Raw genomic sequence first — 13438 nt, 5'->3', positions numbered from 1 at the left:
TAGAAAATAACATTTACATCCCTATAATAAATTACCATTTGATATGTATGTCTCTTACAGTGTTCCTATCAAACTTGACAAGATATATTTCAGTGTGCATTAATAACGAAAACAGAAATAGCAACTGAGATGAAGAAAACCCCAAATAGGAATCCAAAGAGTGAAGGTATGATATATTATCCAAATTGAGCTAGCTGCAGCTACCAGACAAACTTCTTACACTACCAACCATTTTCTAATCTCATCTAATGCAACTCCGACACATGGGCTAGCTACTCCCTTATCTTTATTAATATATATAAGGTTTTTCTTTTTCAAAAATTAAAAACTAAGCTTTCTAGATACTGAAATTTATCTTCTAACAAATATTATGTATACAAATTAAATCTTAATCATATAGGTGTATCAAGTATATATATGATTAATTGTTTTATATTGAAAATATATTGAAGCGCACAAAGGATGAGGGCCACATGCATGAATGCAAACTAAATCTGAAATCTTCATCTATCAGACGAATAATGGTCAACCTTACACTATTCTCCACAACTTGGCTTCAAACTACTATTTTAACACACTGTATGTACCCATTAGTGGATATTAAATTAAGGCCACCTGATCACCACCATAATTTTTTTTAGATTATTAGGCAGTTACGTACGTACAGTTGAAAATACAATAAGAGTTGCCCATGGTTTTTATATTTGACAATGTTGGATGGATGTTGAATGATAGAATTTGGAATTGTTTATAGTTGTGGTGATGGTAGTGATAATGAAAGCAATTGGATATATAATGCGAAAAGGGATAGAAGATGCTGCGTGCACCGGTGGGTGTAAAATAAAGGGGATGAAGGGAGATCTTTTTGGTCATGTGTGGAGACACATCCCCTATATAAAATAAAAAGATATTATTATGATATGGTGATGGATTCACATTCACCTTTGGTGGTGGAGGATAAGCCTCGGATAAGGCTTTGTGCCTGTGGGGTTCCACTATCGCATGCCTCAACTCTTTTTCTTCTATTTTACCCACAATTCTCAACTCTATTTAGGGAATTAATTGGATTTTCATTTTCATTTCTTCCTCTATTTTTCATGTTTCTCAAGAAAAATCTAGAATCCCTGATATTTGTTGCATACACTACAATAATGGACTCAACAAATTTTATAATACGCAGCAGGAAATAGTATACATGCTTATTATACATAGAACACACCACTTAATTGTCATGAATAAAAAAAAATAATACACCTCGTAATATTAAAAAAATATATTGTAAGAATAGTTGCCTGTAAAATATATTTAGCTTCGACCTTGGCTGTGCCCACGAGGTAAATGAAATTTTAAAAGTCAAAATAATCATTTATACGACAAATTTTTTTAAAACATTAAAATTGTCCCTCGTTTTTCTATTTAAAATTGAAACAGCACAATTTGACACGTGTAAATTACACTATGTTCCAAAATTAAGTTTTTCTTTTTCATAAGGTTTTATTTTTCTTTTCATTGGGTTAACTCACACTACATCATATATACTCAATAACTAATGTCTCTTCACGTATTCACCTACAAAAATTGCTTAATATACCAAAGCGGTTTAAGTGGTTTGACCCTATCAAATCAATCAGATTGTTTTCATGTTCAATGCATTCACTGGATCGATAGCTAAAATGGGATATCAATCCATCTAGTTTCTTGGGTGTCGTCACTTACAATAGAAAAGTCTGGTTCCAGTGCTAGGACTAGTATAACTAGGTATATGCATGCATTAGCAAGTCACTTGTGGAGTTATCCCACTAATTATTCGTAAGGAACTATACAACCTTTCTAGTAATCAATTATTAGTTACAACCCTCGACTTCGTGTTTTACTCTACATTGACTAAGGACCTAGATGAGACTCTACAAGATTCACTCCAAGAGATTCACACCTACTCGTTTTCAACAATTAGTCTCCTATAGTGCCAAAACAAGATTCCCTATATGGGATCTTCAACTTTTAAACAACATTATATCCTCTAATCCTAAGTCAATTAACATGTTTTAATGTCTATAGCATTTTAAGCATCAATGTCTTAACATACATCATCTATATACATTACCCCATGTCAATGCATATAGAGATCAAAACACACCAATCATAATTAGCATATCAATGCTATACACCTATCCAAGACTAGCATACCAATGCTCAACAATTTATTCAATGATAGCATATCAATGTCTATTCACCCACCAATCATGCAAATATAGCACATACATCTCCCATAGAATATCAATGTTTATCATCATAACATCTACATATATCGCCATTGACCAACATATATAGACTTAACACTTATCATACATCATACAACATGTAATAGACTACATTATTCTATTCATGTTCACCAATCCACCCCTCCAACAACATGTAAAATTAATGCAATTCGTGTCCAATGCCACTAAGGTAGGGAGTTCTCTGCCTTGGCCACGTCCAACACCACTCAACCTATGTTTGACTTAACTGAGGTAGGAAACCTTTGGGACCTTATGCCTAATGTGACAAAATCCATGCTTGACCTCTTATCAGACAGAGAGCCTCTACTTGACTTGTGCTTAACGTTACCTCACTAATGCCCAACATCGTCTAAGCAAAGAGCCTTTACCTTGATCACGCTTGGCACCACCCTTTAGAGCCCAACATCACCAAGTTAGAGACTTTTTAAGGCTCTTATTCTTGGCATCATTCAAACCACGCCCAACCCTATCCCAACCTGAGACGAGTCTCTCTCCTCATGTTTGGCACCACTGACCCTACGTCTGACATGAATGAGACAAAGACCCTTGGTTGGAATTACACCCGACACTATGAAGGTGCGTCTAGCATGACATCAAAAATCTACAAATGCAAGCATTAAAATCTCCTCCTAAAATCCAAAAATCTCCAACATGCATTGTATCCATTTATACACACACATTTTCAACAACTCATTTCACAACAAAATAATAACATGCAACTACAAAAAGAGACCAAATCATTCAAAATTCATATCAATGAACCAAAATCCTAAAACTTAAACTTGCCCCCCATACTATCCTAATCATAATCAAGTCATATGCATTTTAATTCCAATCAAACAACATCTAGTTTGAACAACACATAATTCCAACATGAATTCATTCTAGCTTTCCTTACCTCAACTCCGAGTCCACCGAAATTGAAGAAGGGGAGAAGGAAGAACTTCGAGTTTCTCCAAGCTCTGCAACCACCCAAACTTAGATTTCCAACCTTCAAATGTCTAAATCGCTATACTAAAGATCAAAGGAACCTTTCACGTCTCTATAAAATCTAGAAGAAGGAAGAAGTCTTAGAATTTCAGAGTTTCTCACTCTAATCTCTATAAAGCTTTTGAGAATTTGAGTTTATCAGGTTTAATTCTTAAGAAACCTTATATATACTTCCTCTTCTTAAGGTCAATTGAACATCATATCAAAAACCCTCTCAAACTCATCCAACAAATAACACTAAGTCAGAATTACAATGTTACCTATCTGATTTTAAGTTTTAAGTGCCAATAGTGGAAAAATTGATTATTTTAATTAGTATAATTAAATACATAAAATATATTTTCTTTATGGGAAGTGTTAAATTTTTTATAGTAATCACTTTATATATTTAGAATTTGAATAATTATTCAATACGTGGATCGTATATAAAGCAATTTTATATTTAAGACTGGTTAAAAATAAATAAAAATTAAAAGAGTTTCTTATTTTTTTTTACACCAATTTAAACGATTTCTAATGGCTTTCTGATATTTTTTTAATATTTTTTCAACATCTCATCCTTTTGTCGTTTGGAAAACTAAGCCGTTTATTTGTCTATTAACTCAGTTTTATTTATTTTTTCTTTGAAAAAAAAAATCTCCTCATGTATACAGAAAAGTATCCCTTCATGTTTGTATATATTACATCAAAGTAAGGATTTAGAAAATTTTAACAAAAAAAATGAAAAAAAAACATTAAATATCATGTCAACATAATAATAAAAATAATTATCATGTCACAATATTTCATTTACTAACAAAATTATAATGACGTTTGTGAATGAGAGATTTAATTAAAAAAAATAAATTATAAATATTTTTTAAAGAGCTTTTAATTATAAGACTTAATTAAAATGTTGAAAAAATTAAGGAGTTACAAATTAATTTAATTTTAAAAAGTATTCACTTCTCCTTTTTAATAATTAATTTTTATTTAATTTAATTTAATATTATATATTAATATGATTAAATTGTGATTTGTTCCAGATGAATTGTTGAGTAATTGATTGTGATATTATGGTGAAAATTGATTGAAATAAGTTTATGATGACTTCTGTGTTATATGGCAAGACCGAGGATACCATGGAAGAGAGAGAGAGAGAAAAAAGTAATTAAGTACTTGAAAGTAAGTACTTTTATGTTTAACTTATGATTTGATTGGATATTTTTTTTTTATAAATATTTTTAGGAGAAAATTTTTTAAAAATAATAATTTGTGTAAAAAAAATTTAATAACTTTTTTTTAAAAATTTATTTATAAGTTAATATTTTGTTTTTTTAATTTCTTTCTATTTTTTTCATTCAACAAAAAATTGATAAAAAAATTTGACAAGAATAATAATATGCAATAAATACTAACCTACAAAGTATAGTTTTAAAAACCGGACCGGTCATCGAACCGGTTAAAGTACTGGGTCAGTGGGTTAAAGGTTGAACCAGTGGGTCATTAGTTGAACTGCATGACTCAATTTTTATTTATTTTTATTAAAAAAATATTTATATTAAATATATTTTATACTTATAAATTTTAATAAATTCATATCTTATTTTAAATTTTAATTTTTCTATCTTATTTTAAAATTATTTTTATTTTTATTTTGTAAAAAAATACATAAAAAAATTACATATTAAACGATATATTAATACAAATTAAAAATATAAATAATATGTACATATATAATATGCTAGCAATTAATATCACAAAATAATATATGTAATATTTACATAGATATTATATTATTAAATATATAATTTAAAATTAATAATATACTATAAAAGTTATTTAAGTTGTATATATTGCAAACAAATATATTAGAACAAGCAGTCATTGTTATATTTAATAAGACTCCTTGCTTTTCCATTAAGAGATTCAATTTTCATTATTATTTTCGTGGTTTATGGTCCCTTAAAAAAATTTAAAAAAGAAAAAAGAAAAAAAGTGGTTGAACCAGTTTGACCCACCGGTTCACCGGTTGAACCGGAAAATTGACCGGTTCAATCCGGTTTGAAACGGATCGACTGTATAACCGATCGAACTTAAGATTCAAACCGGCTGGACCACCGGTTTCCGGTCTAACCGGTCCGACCGGCCGGTTCAGTCTGGTTTTTAAATCACCGCTACAAAGACATTAAAAAAAAGAATATATATATATATATATATATATATATATATATATATATATATATTTGAGTTAGGTTAAATTGTTTAACATGAGGCTGAAGGCCTCCCACGTGTAATATTTTATTGATTTGATGTATCAATTGAGTAGCTTTATTTTAGAGTATAACTTGATGTTTATAATCTCATTTTAGAAGTCTTACACTTAGGTATTGACTTTGGTCAGCCTGCACAATTTGAGACCTAAGATATTCTAATAGACTAGGCTAAGCCAAGTTTAGGCAATTGCCTACCAACTTGGAATGCTTGTGATGTTGCATGTCGAGTTATATGTCCTTGTAATTTTGAAAACTTGGACTCATCTTAATTACAATCTGTGTGTAATTTTATCAATGCTTGTGCCTGTTAATGTCATTTATGACATGTTGAGTTATATGTTTTTTGTGATTTTTAAAATTTGGATCCACTTTAATTACGCATTTATTTTGTAATTTTATGATTTTTTTTTTTTGGTAAAGAATGAAAGTAAAAACAACAGACAAATCAAGACATAGAGTCTCTTCCAAGCGGAAACAGGATAAAATCAGGAGGACTCCTCCAAACTACATTGGAACTCGTGTTCCGTACCCCCTAGTTGGCAAGCGTATGGGCTACTGAGTTTATCTCTCTAGGGATAAGATTAACGTAAACTACCCAGTCCCGAGCTAGCAGGCACCTAATACGACGAATAACATCATAATGGTTGTGCAAGTAGTCCCTATCCGTTGACCGATCTTGAAACGGCATAACAGCTTCCAGGCAATCACATTCGCAACTCACCTTCCGAAACCCACCTTCCCAGCAAAGCGATAAGCCAGCCTCCAAAGCCAACAGTTCAGCACGTAACGCATCCCCAGTCAACGCTCCACGTGAGAATCCACCCCGCCACATACCTGCACAGTCACGAATTACTCCACCCATCCCTATAGCCGCAATGTCCCTCAACCAACTCCCGTCCGTGTTAAGTTTGACCCACGGATGCTCCGGAGGTCTCCATAAAGGTTGCTCCGTCCACAAGCGCCTCTTAGCATTATACACACTATTCTCCACCGTAGACAGTGTCACCTTCCTACGGACTGCCGAAATTGTCCAAAGCTCGTCGTTGAACAACATGTTATTTCTAAACCGCCAAACCCACCACAAGGTGATGGATAGCTTAATAACATCCGTATGCAGAATAATCCCCTTTAGCCACTGAAAACAATCCCTCTCCAAGAAGAACCACCCCGTACTGATCCCGCCAGCCATCAGCACCTCTCGCGAGTACGGGCAATCACGAAGTGCATGTAGGATAGTTTCTTGAGGGCAAGAACAACGCGAGCATGCACCGGACTCAGTGAGCCTCCTATCAGCCCGAACCTGGTTCGTTGGAAGGGCTGAATGAAGGCATTGCCACAGAAAGAACTTAACCTTCTCTGGGATCAATAACTTCCAGACCTTCTTCCAAACTACATCCCCCTCTGTCGACAGGACCGTGGTCATAAATCGATATCTAGAGGCCGTTGTATAACAACCAGAATTATCAACCCTCCAGACAAAGTGATCCAGCCCCAAAGAGGAATTGACGACACTCAACCTATGGACCGAACTTGACAGCTCCGCCGGAAGAACAGTATGCAAGTTAGTAAAGTTCCAAACTCCACTAGCCCAGCAGTCGGCGACCGTTTTATTGATGTCCGCAACGTGAACGAACGGGACTCTCCCGCACCAAAGCCTAGTACCTGACCAGTCCGTGTACCAAAGGGATGAGGCACCCGATCCTAGCCGAGGCTCGAAACCCTCCCGAAGATAAGGGAGGGCCTTAACAAGACTTGACCAGATTGGAGAAGCACCCCGCCTGTTCTGGGAACACAAGATAGAATTTCCGTGTAGGTATAAACTACTGAGGATTTGAACCCAAGGCTTCTGTGGCGCCGTCAGTAGATCCCAGACTAACTTCCCAAGGAGTGCTATATTAACCCTTCGCGCCTCCCTAACCCCAAGACCACCGTGCTCTTTGGGTTGAGTAACAGTAGCCCAACTCACTGGGGACCAATACCGTGACCTGTCAGATTTTGCCCAGAGCATACGACGACAAGCCTGATCAATTCTATTGCACACTGCCTGAGGAAGCCACAGTGTTTGCATGCTGTAAACTGGAATAGAGGAGATGGTAGACTTCACTAGGCACAGCTTCCCTGCCTTATTAAGGAGCTTGGACTTCCAAGCCGCAAGTCTACCCTGGATCTTATCCATCACATCATAAAAGTCTGCGCACCTAGGCTGACCATGAGTCATGGGAACCCCCAAATACTTCCCGATCTGAGCCGTGTGGCCAATCCCGAGCAAGCCCTCCATAGCTTCGATCCTCCTCTGTGAAACCCTTCTAGAGCTCACAAACTTAGACTTAGTCAAATTAACTCTCAAGCCTGATGATCGCGAAAATTCCTCCAAGGTCGATGCCACCAACCGAGCCTGGTCCTCTGTAGCTTGACAAAATAATAAAATATCATCAGCGAAGAGAAGATATGAAAGCGGTAAACCCCCAGGGGATAACTGGATCGGTTTCCAATGACCCATCTGGAGTAACTCAGAGATCTTGAGGGCTAGACGCTCCATACAGAAAACAAACAAATACGGAGATAATGGATCCCCCTGTCGAAGTCCACGAGACGGAACAAAGGACAGTAGTGTGCTTCCATTCCAAAGAAGTGAGATTGACAAATTCTTCAACCCCCACATGATAAGCTTAGTAGTGACGGTTGGAAAGCCAAATTGCACCAGCGTCGATTCCAAGAAATCCCACTTGACTCTGTCATATGCCTTTTCAAGATCAATTTTTAAGGCCAAAGATCCCATACCTGAACCGTCCTTTCGTACAAAATGTATGGCTTCTTGAGCAATAATACTGTGATCACGAGTCCCCCTCCCGGGGATAAAGCTGCCCTGAAATGGGCCAATGACGTCTTGCAGGAAGGGCCTGAGGCGAGCCACAATCACTTTAGAAATAACCTTCTAGGCAACGTTACACAAGCTTATAGGGCGAAATTCTTTGAGGCTAACCGGATGGTCCACCTTCGAAATTAACACCATTTGTGTCTCCAAGAGGGATATGTCCGAGAACCCTAACCGAAAGGCATCCTTCACTGTAAGCCATAACTCCTCCCCTACAATAAGCCAATATTGCTTAAAAAAGAACGGTTGAAACCCATCCGGCCCTGGAGCCTTGAACGATTTCATACTCATCACTGCCCGACGAACCTCCTCCTTCGTGACTGGGGCAGTTAAGGCAGTTTGGGCCTCAACCCCCAGGTTAGGTGGCACCCCAGCATGCATGTAACAAGGCCCTTGTTCGTTAGTACTCGAGAAAAGCTCCTTATAGAACCGGACTGCCTCATTTTTCATTACCACAGGATCCGTATGCCAAGCCCCATCTGGTAGAAACAACCCCTGAATCTTGTTTCTCCGTCTTCGCGCGAGTGTTTGAGCATGGAAGAAGGACGTATTACGGTCCCCAAACCTCACCCACTTTTCTCTAGATTTCTGAAACCATAGGTACTCCTCCTGAAGACAAGTTTCATCCAGCTCTGCTTGTATGGACTTTTCTAAGCGTGACAGGCTTTCTGATTCCCCCATCTCGAGTTGTACTTGTACCCCTCTGAGACGTCGTTGGAGAACCTTCTTTCTAGTAATGATATTCCCAAACACTTCCTTATTGAACTTGATGGCATCCACACGAACAGCCTGTAACCCATTAGCAAGGGTCGGTGTGCTACGGCCCCAAGCCTCCCTAACAATCTGCTCAAACCCTTTATGGGTGGCCCAAGCAGCTTGGAACCGAAAGGGTCGATCTTGAGCCTTGTCTCCTGAGCCTCCACGCCACAGTAAAAGAGGGCAATGATCGGAGTATACCCTGCACAAATTCTCAACATATGCTTCTGGAAACATTGCTTGCCATGCAACATTGCACACCGCACGGTCTAGCCGCTTTGCCAGCACGACCCCACATTGATTTCTATACCACGTGAAACGGAGGCCCTTAGCCCCCATGTCAAGAAGATTACAATCATTCAGAACTTCCAGAAATTTTGAAGCCCGTGCTGTCGAGAAGCGACCACCCCTACATTCCGTTGACAACATAATTTCATTGAAATCTCCAAGCACCAGCCATGGCAGCGTAATCCGTCCCTCCAACTCCCAAATTATTATTATTTGTGCTTAGTTAATGTTGTTTATAAATTGTTTTTATTGATTGGAATTAAGTTTATTTGTATTTTTTTTTTCATATAACATTTTGTATTTAAAAGTTTCAATTTAGATTCGATCTACGTCTAAAATAATATGTAAGATTTAATTTGAAAAATATTATCCCAAATAAAAATAAGTCAATATTTTTGTCTCGACAAAATTTAAACTACTAACTCGATAACTAATATAAATATATATACATATATAGCAAATATATCAACTTCAATATATAAAACACAAATATTTATTTTGTGTAATAATATTTCTGAGAAATTTTCTTTGATGAGAGAATTTTTATAATATTTTTTAATTTTATACCTAATTTAATTTTTATTTATTACTTATGAATTAAATTTTAATATTTTTAATACAAATTATCAATAAAAAAATAATATTATGTTGTAACAAATAATACTTATCATAAATATAAAATATAATTTATATATTTAAATATATTTATTTTTTTAAATTTTAAATATATATATATATATATATATATATATATATATATGTGTGTGTGAAAAATGTTTCATACCTCTATATTTAAATAAAGAAAGAAAAAAATAATGATTAAAAAAGAAAAAATATAAGAGACTTTAAATATCATTATCAATGATTTTAAGGTAAATAAATAACAATAATTTTGAGAATCAGTTAATTTTTAGAAATGTTAAACATAAATATAATATAATATCACTAATAATTATAGTCTCTCGTGGATAATAACTAATGTGATTACTTTTTTAAAATAAATAAAAAATAATTAAACATGATTACATAAAAAAAAATAAAAAATAAAAATAATAGTTCTAATTTTAAAAATGAAAAAAAAAATAACAAATTTAAATCAAAACTAACTGATTTTGGGGAGAGTAATATGATGCAGAGAGAGACTAATCCCGTGAACGAATAACTGGAATTAATTTATAGGACCAACTAAGAACTTTAATTTTTTGAGTACATTTTTTATCGTTACTTTTATTCACATCTTATTATATGCTTTGTAACAAGTTTTAGAAGAAGAAAAATTATTATATTCAATTTTTTTAAGAATAGTAAATTTTTTAACGATATAAGAAATTAACTTAAACAAATAATATACAATACTTGTATTAATTTGACATCATTTATTTTTCTGAACCTTCATTTAGACGCTGAAAGATAATAACAAAGAAAAAGAATAAATATTTTATCCTTTAGTTGTTTAAATTAATAATAAAAAAATCGTCTTGTTCAGAAAAGGTGAGAAAAATATAATTATCTTAATTAATTTTATATTTTTTAGTATGATGATGAATAAGTAAATTTATCATTTGATGAATATTTCTTTTCCATTCTCATGTAATTCAATTACTCTAAGAAAAAAAATCTTTCATTGTTTTTTCCTCCATTATTTTCTCTTTACAAATAAATAAATATGCTCCTTTCTCATTTTCTCTTTACTTAAATTGAAAAGGTTTTATTAAGCCATTTTTCCATATTCTCTCTATACAACTAATCGAAAAATAATATAATCTTCTCATTCTATTAATAGTCGAAGGCTTTCATTTTTCATCATCATCTATGTATGTGCTTGGGTTCACAATAAATAATCCAGAATTATATTAAAATATCAATTTATTGAGAAAAATCCAAGTCCCACATCGACTAGAGATTAGGCAATTGAATAGTATATAAGTGGAAAGCAACCCTTACCTTACAAGCCGGTTTTGTAGGGTTGAGTTAGGCTTAATCCACTATTCTAACATGGTATCAGAGTCATTTAGATCCACTTTAAAAATGGGCCACCCACTATTGATGCATGCCTCACAGGCATGAGGGGGTGTATTGGGAAAAATCCAAGTCCCGCCAATCCTAAATCATTAAAAAGGACCACCCACCATTTATTAACGTACCAAGCTCAATAGTGCTGGACGTGAGGGGATGTATTGGGAAAAACCCAAGTCCCACATCGACTAGAGATTAGGCAATTGAATAGTATATAAGTGGAAAACAACCCTTACCTTACAAGCCGGTTTTGTAGGGTTGAGTTAGACTTAATCCACTATTCTAACACAGTTAACATAAGTTTATAGGTAGATGTCATGTAACCCCAAGAGTGTGGTTGAGCGGTAAGGGTTGATCCACCCTTAAGCAAGGTCAAGGGTTCAAATCTTGCCTTGTGTATGCAGTCGCGTTAAATCTTGGGGCCAGCTATCCTATCCTTTGAGGTGCCTCCAACGTAGCGATGAGATTAGTCACCCCTATCAAGAATGGATACTCGAGGGACGAAAAAAAAAAAAGGTCAATTTCATGTTTAGTTTCATTATGAGGAAAGTTTTATACTTAGACAACAAACCTATTTTTAAAATAAAAACATCAATCATAGACTACATTATTTCAAAATCAATTTCATTTGAAATCAAATTGTAGAAGTGCTTGTTGAGAGGATCGAACTTAGTTGACTAAACAGTTTATAGGAGTTATTGTAAATTTAATGATACCAAGTTCATACTAAATAGTACGCCTGTATAATGTATTTGATCTCATGTTTCAAGTTTTTTACTTGTCGCAATGCCAAATGTGGACTTTTTCTTATTAATAAGAAAATATAATATAAACGTTTGTTGTTTTAATTAAGTTTAATTAAAACTTAATATTATCAATGGGGTTGAGTACAACCGAAAGGTTAATCGCGCAATATAACGAACTAAGATTCAATTTTTTATTAGGAAAAGATACCAATATTTAGTGTCAACTAGTAATTCGAACACAATTATCTTTGAAAAAATATACAAGTAAAAAAAATTATACTTTAACATATTCCTTTTAGTTGCCTTCACGCTCACCAAATTTCTGGTTTTAAAGTTTAGCGGTATATGAAATTGTTTATCAAGCATGAATTTTATATATATATATATATATATATATATATATATATATATATATATATATATATATATATATATATATATATATATATATATATTACTAAATAATGTCTTGAGGATATGTTTGTTGTTCACCATTATTATTTTTGTTATTATTATTATTTTCGTTATTATTATTATATATAGTTGTTTACTACCACTTCATTGTCAACAATGTCATCGTAAACACTCCATCATCATCCCTCCTCCACTATTGTAACTATCTCTTCCACCTTTCTCATCATTGTAAATTTATCATCACCTTGTTTTCGTTGTCATTACTATCGTAACTATCACTACCACCCTTATCATTGTTATCTTCATAGTCCTTATTACCACTTTATCACTTTCATTGTCATTACTACCATAACCATTATTCTTGCTAAGAAATGGGAATGATGGATCTTCAATATGGACTTTCATAGTTTCTTGTTACTCGACTACTATGTGGTCAACTTGACGGTTACCAGCCGATGAAGAAAAGGTTTTATACCTGCAAAAAGGACTTTGATGTCGAAGTTAACAAGTATTCGAAGCTATATCATAAGAAATGTGTATCTATCTCCCTTCAAGGGATTTATGCAAACATATTTATAGGTAAAGAAAATTTACTCTTGATGTTTTGCATATTTAAGTATTAAGAGCTTTAATGACTTGGTAATGGTTGAACCTTACCTAGGTCAAGTTATAATTGCTTGCATGGACATTTAGGTCGGATACCAAATACATGTGATGTTCATTTATGGTATTTGGAATCGACAACATATCAATAACGATATACCTCTAATATAATTATCACCACTGCTACCACTACCACCTATTATTATTGGTAAC

The 13438-nt window shown here is 34.0% G+C and overlaps 1 protein-coding gene across 1 annotated transcript; it reads right to left on the bottom strand.

Moving 5' to 3' along the window:
• Positions 1-6059: 6059 nt before the first annotated feature.
• LOC145958120 (uncharacterized) lies at positions 6060-9587 on the bottom strand. The gene is made up of 2 exons (XM_083074596.1): positions 8511-9587; positions 6060-8462 (listed from the first exon to the last, which is right to left on the bottom strand). The coding sequence occupies exons 1-2, from the start codon at positions 9585-9587 to the stop codon at positions 6060-6062; spliced, it is 3480 nt and encodes a 1159-aa protein (XP_082930722.1).
• Positions 9588-13438: the final 3851 nt, after the last annotated feature.

This window comes from Cajanus cajan, chromosome 5, assembly GCF_000230855.2.
Source record: "Cajanus cajan strain Asha chromosome 5, NIPB_CcT2T_4, whole genome shotgun sequence".
In the NCBI taxonomy this organism is placed as follows: Eukaryota; Viridiplantae; Streptophyta; class Magnoliopsida; order Fabales; family Fabaceae; genus Cajanus; species Cajanus cajan.
This window is presented reverse-complemented; position numbering and strand designations above follow the sequence as displayed.

Coding starts and splice junctions, on each gene's coding strand:
- LOC145958120 (XM_083074596.1), bottom strand. CDS start 9,587: ATGTTGTCAACGGAATGTAGGGGTGGTCGCTTCTCGACAGCACGGGCT. Junction 8,463..8,510: donor TTTCGAAGGTGGACCATCCG/GTTAGCCTCAAA, acceptor AACGTTGCCTAG/AAGGTTATTTCTAAAGTGAT.